Source organism: Silurus meridionalis, chromosome 9, assembly GCF_014805685.1.
Source record: "Silurus meridionalis isolate SWU-2019-XX chromosome 9, ASM1480568v1, whole genome shotgun sequence".
In the NCBI taxonomy this organism is placed as follows: Eukaryota; Metazoa; Chordata; class Actinopteri; order Siluriformes; family Siluridae; genus Silurus; species Silurus meridionalis.
In genome coordinates this window covers 25,872,714-25,882,559 of record NC_060892.1, presented here as the reverse complement: position 1 = coordinate 25,882,559, position 9,846 = coordinate 25,872,714, and the positions used below count along the sequence as shown (strand labels likewise).

The window sequence follows — 9,846 nt, the reverse complement described above, 5'->3', positions numbered from 1 at the left end:
TAGACTCTGATGTGTGAGAATGTGGAGAAAAGGAACTTGTCTTTATATTTGTTATAATGTATTAATTATATGGTTATATTTATTAATGAATATATTCACATTTATTTAATTTAGCACATTTTCATGATTTAGTATTGTTTTATTTTTGTAAAAAATTTCTATTATTTTACATGGAGTTTATTTGTTTGTTCTTTTTATCCAGTATCTATTTATCGTTAATACGCAGTACGCTTCAACCTAACTATCGGTATTGGTAAAATCCACTATCGGTTGACCTCTACTGTAATCAGATTTCTTTTTGGGGAAGCTTTTGGAGCCAAGAACGTTGCTTTGTGCTCATCCACAGCCTCAGGCTTCACATTTTTGTATATTAGAAATTAATTTCCATGCCATTTTCTCTTATTGTAATCCTGTAAATGTTTATAACAGATTTTTCTCCCTTGTGCACGTTTAGAAATTAGTGCTACAGGATTTAACTACCAGAACGAGGATGAGAAAGTCACTCTGTCGTTCCCCAGTGCTCTACTGAAAGGTAAACACCTCAGCAAACCCCTATGAGCTCTGTTATAACTTCCCGTCTGAACCGTCGCAGTGGTATTGTGCTCATATCTTACCCTTTACAAGGTTTGTGCGGTAAAGGGTCACATGACCATCTCCTGCATGTTTCTAGGGTCCGGGATGTTGAAGATCGACTTTGTTGGCGAGCTGAATGATAAGATGAAAGGTTTCTACAGAAGTAAATACACTACTCTGTCAGGAGAAATCCGCTATGCAGCCGTCACACAGTTTGAGGTAACTCCTCATTTCCTTCATTCATTCCTTGAGCTTTTTTCCCCCCAGCAGGTGTATCCTGGGCGTGTTTCTCTGCTGTCCATGTGATCTGAATATTATAGGCCCTTTGTTTTAGGCGATAAGTAACTACAGGCCTTTTGAACAGACAGGGAAGAGAGCGGTTTAGGTTTAAAGGCTATGTGGAAAGGAAGGTCGAAGGGAGAGATTAGTGTTCCTGTTCACACTCAATACAGTGTGTGTGTGTGTGTGTGTGTGTGTGTGTGTGTGTGTGTGTGTGTGTGTGTGTGTGTGTAGTATCAGCTTTTGTTTATGGTTGTCACTTTCCGTTCACATCAAAGTTCCAGCATGAACACGTGTGAACCATTGTCCTCTCTCCTCTCTCTCTCAGGCCACGGATGCTCGTCGAGCTTTCCCTTGCTGGGACGAGCCAGCTATCAAAGCCACCTTTGACATCACCCTTATTGTCCCCAAGGACCGAGTAGCCTTGTCCAATATGGTACGTGTCATGTTTTACACGCACACACGCACCCACCCACACACACACTCGCCCTCCCCTCTGGAAACACACTGCCCCCCCCCTAGCTTTGTGTACATGTATGCTGTAACAGATGCTCAGTGGAGTTCTTTCTCCACATGCAGGTCAGAAGTCTCTCTGTAGCACTGAGGATTTACTTCTAGTGACGGAATAACGCAATAATACGTGTCACGACTTGCATTGAATACAGTTCTCTAGCGGTTCTTACTCCTTGGTGAGAGGAGACACGTTCCAAATTGCATATTAATATTTATTCGTTTTGGATAAATGCACAGAGAGACTCCATAGGACATACGTAAATATAACATCGTTTCTGTTTTATATCGGGATATTGTGTTGTTGGTGCTGTTATGCGTTATTTAATAGAGTTCAGTTGAGCGCTGATCGTGGATGGGAGCGTAATGGCAGTATGGCTCTGGTTTCACTCCTCATTTTCAGAAAGCATTCTAATTACAGCAGTTAATGGAGAAAAGACGCAGGCAGGCTGAGCCCAGAGCTAAAAGCTTCCGTTTCCTCTAAACCTATTAAGTTCTTTTAGAACACGTGCATAGAGGAAAATGTTTTTGTTTTAAAATAATGATTAATAATAAAAAAATAAAATAAAAAAAACTTGCTCCTATACAAGTCGTGTGATCTCGTGCTGTAGAACGTCATCGATCGGAAGCCGTACCCGGAAGATGACAGTCTCGTCGAAGTCAAGTTTGCCACTACACCCATCATGTCCACCTACCTGGTGGCGTTCGTCATCGGCGAGTACGATTTCGTGGAGAGCCAGTCGTCCGATGGCGTGACTGTCCGTGTGTACACCCCGATGGGGAAAGCCGAGCAGGGCAAGTTCGCTCTGGAGGTAAACGTTTTTTTCTGCTTTCTTGTCTGCCAGTCTAGTGTTACCTCAAAGGTTATTTATTATTTATGCATGTTGGTTTTTTGTTTTTGTTTTTTACCCCAGCTAACGCCATTTTCCTGCTAAGCATCATCAATATGTCCTTTAGCGTCAAACCTTGTCTCTTTTGCCCTCTTTCCAGGTGGCTACTAAGACCTTACCTTTCTACAAAGACTATTTTAACGTTCCTTATCCTTTGCCTAAAATCGATCTAATAGCAATTGCTGATTTTGCTGCTGGTACGTAGTTGTTTGTTTATCTTTTTTTTTTTTTTTCCTTCGTTTTCGTTCTTTCCCGTGTTTATTATACACCGTTTCCACATTTATACGATGCATGTTTTTTTTTATTATTGATTATTTATTTCTTTTTCTGTCTCCAGGTGCCATGGAAAACTGGGGCCTTGTTACTTACAGGTACTATAACAGCGTATTAGCCTAGAGATCAAGTAAACAGCATACCAGAAGTAATCTTGACCTCCTGAGCTGGATTTTGAGTGGATTTTCTCTGTAACAGATGGAAAGAAACCTGCAGGGTGTCATTATTTTTGTGTTTTAGGGAAACTGCTTTACTGATCGACCCGAAGAATTCATGTGCGTCCTCGCGCCAGTGGGTGGCCCTAGTGGTAGGGCATGAGCTGGCACACCAGTGGTTTGGGAATTTGGTTACTATGGTGAGTGTGTGAACGTGGTAACCGTGGTGACCTCATTAGAGCCTTTTGTTGCTGTTTGCAGAGAGCTGAGCTATTAAAGTAAATGGCAACATGATGTACAGTATATGAATATTGTTTAAATGTAGTACAATAATAATGGAAGGTTTGTCCAGAGAACTAGATATAAAAAGTAAATAAATGATATAAGCCTGGACACATAATCTGCTGATTGTTTTTGTGAGTTTAGTGTAGTAGCTTTGCACAGACCGAGAGCATCACCTTCTGAGAGCATGTCGAAGCAACATGCGTTTGCTTGTAAAAGGGCCTGGTTTCCATTTACTGATAGAGGCTTATTCTGCAGGAATGGTGGACGCATCTGTGGCTTAATGAGGGCTTTGCGTCATGGATCGAGTACCTCTGTGTGGACCACTGTTTCCCCGAGTATGACATCTGGACGCAGTTTGTATCTGCTGACTACACCAGGGCTCTGGATCTGGACGCTCTTGATAACAGTCACCCAATTGAGGTTGTATCAGACATGTTTCAGCACCTCATGCGCTTTTTGTTTAGAAACCGCACCACAAATCAACACTAGCTACAATACTCATTCATAATTCACGCGAGTGTCTTTTAATTAAACCGTGTAGGGTTTTACGAGCAACCGTCTTAATGATATTGTAAAAGACAGCAGCTTTGAATTCACCCAATCATGGGGATTAGTGTTTTTAGGGCTTGACTTTATGAGAGCAGAGTGCAGTACCTCAAATGGCCACTAAAAACGACATATGTATTTCTAATGCATTCACTTGTAACACGGTTGCTATTGATTACATAAAGATTAGGCTGTAATTAGCTTCTGATTACAATATAAGGGTTGACTCGGGTTTAAATTCTTAACTTCCTTTCTGACACCCGTCGCAGGAAGTCTTGCTAAATACTGAACTTTTGTTTTATTTGTAGCTTTGCAATCGACTACCTACTTCTGTCTGATCGCTTACCACAATACTACACTGAGGCCTGGATTTAGCCTGCCGAAATTTGAGTTTTTGTTTTATTTGTGTGGCCTAAATGGCAGGTTGATGTAGGACATCCCTCAGAAGTGGATGAAATCTTTGATGCCATATCCTACAGCAAAGGTGCTTCTGTTATCCGCATGCTGCACAATTACATAGGAGACGAGGTAAGGAAAGAACCTGAGCAATTGAGACATTCGCTATTTCACAGCTATTTTTGCGTAACCACCTATTAGGAAAGAATTCAACCAGTGGCCTTTTGTGTGTCTGATTAACATTGCTTTTTTTTGTGCTTCTAGGATTTTAGAAAGGGAATGAACACTTATCTTTTGAAGTTTCAGCACAAAAATGCATCCACAGGTATAATGATGTGTGTGTGCATGATTTGTAATTATTTGTAAGCCTGAATATAAGACATAAGACATGACATAAGAGCTCAAACTGTGAATTTAAAGTGTAGAAGTATGCATAACATTTTTTTCCAGCCTTATATATTTTTTAAAAATGCATCTGTAACTTACAGGTTGATGAACAAAAACAATAATCGACATCTTGTCTGTACTGAAAGGGGGGGGGGCATACTGCAAAAAGTCAGAATTTATCATTGTATCTTCATCCTCCTTGAGTTTACTTTATATGGTGTCACAGCCTGTGTTTATACGGTGGAACTATAATAGGTTGCAAAAACGCTGGAGTATTCCTTTAAATAGTTTCTACCTACCTACTTTTTTTTTTCCCCTCATTCTGTCCTTCTTTCAGAGGACCTTTGGGACTGTCTGGAGCAGGCTAGCGGGAAGCCCATCGCTGCAGTGATGAGCTCTTGGACCAAACAGATGGGATTCCCCATTATTGTAGTGGACCAGGAGCAGGTACGGTCTCTGCGCAAACAGAGGAAGAAGAAAAAACACGCTACGAGTGCATATTAGATATGTGCTAAATAAATTCAAATAATAATGCAGATTGTGTTTTTAGCAAGGAGACGATCGGGTTCTGAAGATATCTCAGACGAAGTTCTGCGCTAGTGGACCACATAATGGTAGTTTTATTTATTTATTTTTCACCCACTAATAAAGCATTATAATGTTCATAGGATCTGTTCTTTTAAATCCGATTTCTTTTAAATGCAGGATCTTTGTTTTCCGAGTTTACATACTTTCACCGGGATCGTAAAAGCTGTGTTCCGTGTTGAATGAAAGGAAGGAAAATAATTTCCCATACTCAAGGCATGGATGCTTGCTTTCCGTTCTCATTGTTGTGTTTAATGTGTGTGTGCGCACTAGGTGAGGACTGCCCCAGCTGGATGGTCCCAATCAGCATCTGCACCAGTGAGGACCCCGGCTGCTCCAAGATCAAGGTTCTGCTGGACCAGCCTGAACTCACAATCACCATCCCTAACCTGGGACCAGATAAGTGGGTCAAGGTCAGATCTCTTTCTCCCTGTATGTGAGATGTGCTGGTGTGACCAAGTTCATGGAAAAAAAAAAATCTCACTTTTTTTTTTATTTTGTGGGGGGGCAGCCAGAGATTAGCCTGTGTGTGTGAAACATGTTCGTTTATCTCGTTCTAGCTTAATCCAGGCACGGTAGGCTTCTACAGAGTCCAGTACAGCTCAGCCATGCTGGAGAGCCTGCTGCCAGGAATCAGAGATCTTACACTGCTCCCGGTAGATCGCCTGGGCCTGCAGAATGACCTTTTCTCCCTGGTAAGCACAAACACACACACACACACGCACACGCACACATTCATGTCATAATCTAAATATATAATACAATTTAAAATAATTATTTTACAAAAGCTATTTGTAGCAGAACATCTTTTTTGCTGTTAGTCTCGTGCAGGTATGATCAGCACAGTGGAGGTGTTAAAGGTGATGGAGGCGTTCGTGAACGAGCCGAATTACACGGTGTGGAGTGACCTGAGCTGTAACCTGGGCATACTCTCCTCGCTGCTCTCCCACACCGACCACCACGAGGAGATCCAGGAGTTCATCAGAGACCTATTTACACCCATCGGCTTAAAGCTGGGCTGGGACAACAAACCTGGTGAAGGTGAGCATCAGGAGGAAAAAAAAAAAAGAAAAGAAAACCCTGATATATTTTTCATTCCTTTAGTAGAAATGTACTTCCTGTGTTTTTATTTTTAAATCATGGTGTGTTCCAGGCCATTTGGATGCTCTGCTACGAGGGCTTGTGCTAGGAAAGCTGGGGAAGGCGGGACACAAGGCCACACTGGAGGAGGCACGCAGAAGATTTAAAGACCACGTGGAAGGCAAGCAGATCCTCTCTGCAGACCTCAGGAGTCCAGTAAGACGACACTTTCACACATCGAAGGATCCTTCCGTGTGGTTTTTCCTTCATATATACGAATAGTGGAAGTTCTTCCTGTATCTACATAATGCACTGATTTTCCTGATGACGTCTTTTTGTGTTATTTTAGGTTTACCTAACAGTTTTAAAACATGGCGATAGTTCGACGCTGGACACCATGCTGAAGGTAATGTGCTTGTACTGAGTATGATTTTGCTGTAGGAGCTGATTTAAACATTTTAGTGATAAAAACGATTAGATAGTATGCGCACTCATCATCATCATGAGCTTTTTTTTCCTCTGTCCAGCTTCATAAACAGGCTGACATGCAGGAAGAAAAAAATCGCATAGAGAGAGTTCTGGGAGCAATCTCCTCTCCAGATCTTATCCAGAGAGTGTTGACTTTCTCCCTTTCGGTACGTCTGAGCAAACACACACACACACACACACACACACACACACACACACACACACCACCCCGTTTGTGTGGCTTCTTGTAGCTGCTCGCTTCAAATGCTTGCCTACAAAGCAGAAATCCAGACCAGCACTTATCAAACCTCAAACTGCACCATGGTCCAGTTAGTGCTGCTCGATTTATTCATTCAGTATGCTCCTAAAGAAGTGCTACTGAAGTGCTGACGTGTGTGTGTGTGTGTGTGTGTGTGTGTGTGTGTAGGATGAAGTTCGTCCTCAGGACACAGTGTCTGTGATTGGCGGCGTAGCCGGGAGCAGCAAGCAGGGCCGCAAAGCAGCTTGGAAATTTGTCCGAGACAACTGGGACGAGCTTCATAACCGTTACCAGGGCGGATTCCTCATCTCTCGACTCATCAAGGTGAGCTTTTACACACAGGACGTGTTCCGTCTAAAACATTTGAGGCCTTTAAAAATCTCTTAATGTTCATGTTCAACTCTTCCTCTAATACTCATTGAAATGCTCTGGCATAAACCACAGTTGTGGTTCATTTAGGGCTCGGTTAAGACACCGGTCGCTCACATTTGTCATCTTCTCGTTCTTAATGGTCTTAAAAGCTCTTATTTTTTTCTTCTCATGTCCAGCTCACTGTCGATGGGTTTGCGATCGACAAAATGGCTGCAGAAGTAAAGGTGAGTCCGATCACTCGGGGGAGGAATGGAGGTGTTGATGGAGTTGTGTTTATGCGATAATAATGTCTGGGTTGTGTAACGTTTAATGTATTTGTACGTTTTTGTTTTGTTTTCCTCAGAGTTTCTTCGAGACTCACCACGCCCTGGCGGCCGAGCGCACCGTGCAGCAGTGTTGTGAGAACATTCTCCTGAACGCTGCCTGGCTCAAGCGGGACGCAGACGACATCCACCAGTATCTGCTGCATCGCAAAGCGCCGCCGGTGTGACACCCCCCCACCCAGCCCCAGCCCCCCCCCTCGAGCTCTGCCCCTCAGCCTCTCACGACCTGCTCACTCACTCACTCACTCACTTCAGATTTCCCGGCAAATCATCGCTGCCACCGTTCGCCCGCTCAGCAGACTGCCAGAGAGAATCCAGAAATTATGAACAGGCTTTGTTTATTTTTTGGGTTTTTTTTCCTCTATTACATGACGATTATAAGCGCTGTAGTTACATCTTGAGAATTTTCCCAAGAGCACTCAAATCAAGACAGGATGATGATGATGAAATATGATGTACCCTGTTCTGCCTGCTGGAAACCATGCAATGAAATTTCCTCATGTGATTTGAGTTTTCTTTCTTTTTTTAAAAAAAATGGTAACGCATGCATTTGATTTATTATTTAGTTTTAGTTTTGTTTTTATAAACACAGTTAGCACTTACTCACTCACACCGTACTTTGCCAGACATTTCACTCCGGACCTTTCCATGCATTTCCACAGTAGAATAATGACTGTGAATTGATTTCGCTCTTCCACCTCTCTGTTTCTTCAGAAAAAGAGGCATGCTTTTGCAAGCGTTCGATCTCAGCGCATTGATAACGACAATTTATTCAGTGGTTTGTTTTCATTTTTTTTTTTAAGACGTGTATGTTTTCTGTGCAGACAGTATTCGACTTCCTCTGCTGTGCCATCCGTTACGATGGTTTTATGTTCGAGACGTGGCTTGGCAGAACGGGGGTGGGTGGGGTTAAAGGTCGTGTTCTTGTTATTTTAAAAAAAACAAGTACTTTTGACAGCGAAGGCACTGATCCACGGTGCACAAAAGGTTCGAAACAGACCGAACAGCGTAAGCATGGTACTGTATGTATATCGTATAATGCAAGCTCAGACCTGCAACTTATCTGATTTGTGGCATACCTGATCTTTCTTTCTCCGTCTCGTAAGTAGGAAATCCCTCTTCCAATAAAACGATCACTCGCGTAAATTACACAAGAAGAAAAATAAAAAAAACCCTTTGTTTTAGACTTTCCTGTATCTGGGAAAGACATTTTATAAAACTTCACACATCATAAGGTAGACTGAACATACTCGGGCTTTTGGAAAGATCTTAACTCTAATTCAAACCATGGTCCAGTCATGATCATCGACTCCGTTATTGTTGCTCCGAGGCCTTAAATCAGTGACGATGAGTCGCATAAATATATATATATATATATATATATATATATATATATATATATATAAAATTGTATCCACACGGGAGTGGTAATTTTACTAAAATAAACGGGCATGCAGATGTCAGACTCTCGTAGGCTTGTTGAGCGCGTATATTGATTACGAAATATATCTGATGCGGCTCTTAATTTTACAGGAGATCGAAATGGCTTGACTCCTTAAACATTTGTTGTGCTTTTTTGTTTGTTTGTTTGTTTAAGGATACATTGGTGTTTAAAGATTAAATGAAAAAAAAAAAGTGTGAAGGAAAGTGTGTGTGTGTGTGTGTGTGTGTGATATAATGAGTATTTAATTATATACTTTTTTTAGAAAGTTTTGGATCAAAGACTGAAAGTGTCCCCGAATCACAAGCTCTTTTTTTTTTTTTTTTTTTTTTGTTGTTGCTTTTAAAAGCAACTGGATCATTAATGTTTCCCAAATCACTGATTCATTCATCTTCTGTAAAAGTCAGTGCAAGGTCAGAGGGTGAGGCTTGTTTTTGATTTCCACAAGAAATTATTTGTGGTTATCGACTCAAACCCTCACGGTTGGTGTACAGTAAACATCGGTTTGTACGTCTGGCTGAAGAATTTCTCCTCTTTATCATTTTCAGCATGGGAAGGGGGAAAAACCTGTATTCCTGTTTTACACCTAACACTTTTCTTTCTGCATAAAGTCTGACTTTGTGCACGTTGAGTGTGTGTGTGAGAGAGAACTTTCCAGCTTTCTGGCCAAATGTTCCATTTCACTATAAACTGCGTGACGCCACGATTTGTGACTCAATTCCCGATTGCTGTTTGTTGGAATACCTGGGGCAAGGAATCCATTATTGCATACCCTAGGTAGTGCACTTAAACAGGGAGACGGGGGTGGTGGTGGGGGGGGTGTAATTAGGGACCGAACCATTGTCCGATGGCATTTCCATATTAGCAGTAAATAGTTGCTCGCTTCCAGGAGCTGCCAGTTTGACTCACTCGGGGGCATGTTTAATTTTCCCCAGTGCATCGTTGTGTTGTTGTAAAGAAGGGAGTGTTCGGAGCACTGCTGCACTGTTTCCTTCTCCTACTAATTACTAAGTCTTTTAGAAAG

At 41.9% G+C, this 9,846-nt stretch overlaps 1 protein-coding gene across 1 annotated transcript in view; it reads left to right on the top strand.

Moving 5' to 3' along the window:
- The window catches only part of npepps (aminopeptidase puromycin sensitive), a 13,407-nt gene extending 5,521 nt beyond the window's left edge, over positions 1–7,886 (top strand). Inside the window, exons 3-23 of the mRNA XM_046856983.1 lie at positions 455–532; positions 671–792; positions 1,181–1,288; positions 1,974–2,174; positions 2,353–2,449; positions 2,590–2,623; positions 2,766–2,880; positions 3,221–3,385; positions 3,935–4,039; positions 4,172–4,232; positions 4,632–4,741; positions 4,845–4,908; positions 5,153–5,292; positions 5,440–5,574; positions 5,701–5,920; positions 6,033–6,175; positions 6,309–6,365; positions 6,487–6,594; positions 6,855–7,010; positions 7,235–7,282; positions 7,402–7,886. Of these exons, the coding sequence (XP_046712939.1) occupies positions 455–532; positions 671–792; positions 1,181–1,288; positions 1,974–2,174; positions 2,353–2,449; positions 2,590–2,623; positions 2,766–2,880; positions 3,221–3,385; positions 3,935–4,039; positions 4,172–4,232; positions 4,632–4,741; positions 4,845–4,908; positions 5,153–5,292; positions 5,440–5,574; positions 5,701–5,920; positions 6,033–6,175; positions 6,309–6,365; positions 6,487–6,594; positions 6,855–7,010; positions 7,235–7,282; positions 7,402–7,548 (2,414 nt within the window). The 3' untranslated portion in view covers positions 7,549–7,886. The remainder of the gene's footprint in view (positions 1–454; positions 533–670; positions 793–1,180; positions 1,289–1,973; positions 2,175–2,352; positions 2,450–2,589; positions 2,624–2,765; positions 2,881–3,220; positions 3,386–3,934; positions 4,040–4,171; positions 4,233–4,631; positions 4,742–4,844; positions 4,909–5,152; positions 5,293–5,439; positions 5,575–5,700; positions 5,921–6,032; positions 6,176–6,308; positions 6,366–6,486; positions 6,595–6,854; positions 7,011–7,234; positions 7,283–7,401) is intronic.
- Positions 7,887–9,846: the final 1,960 nt, after the last annotated feature.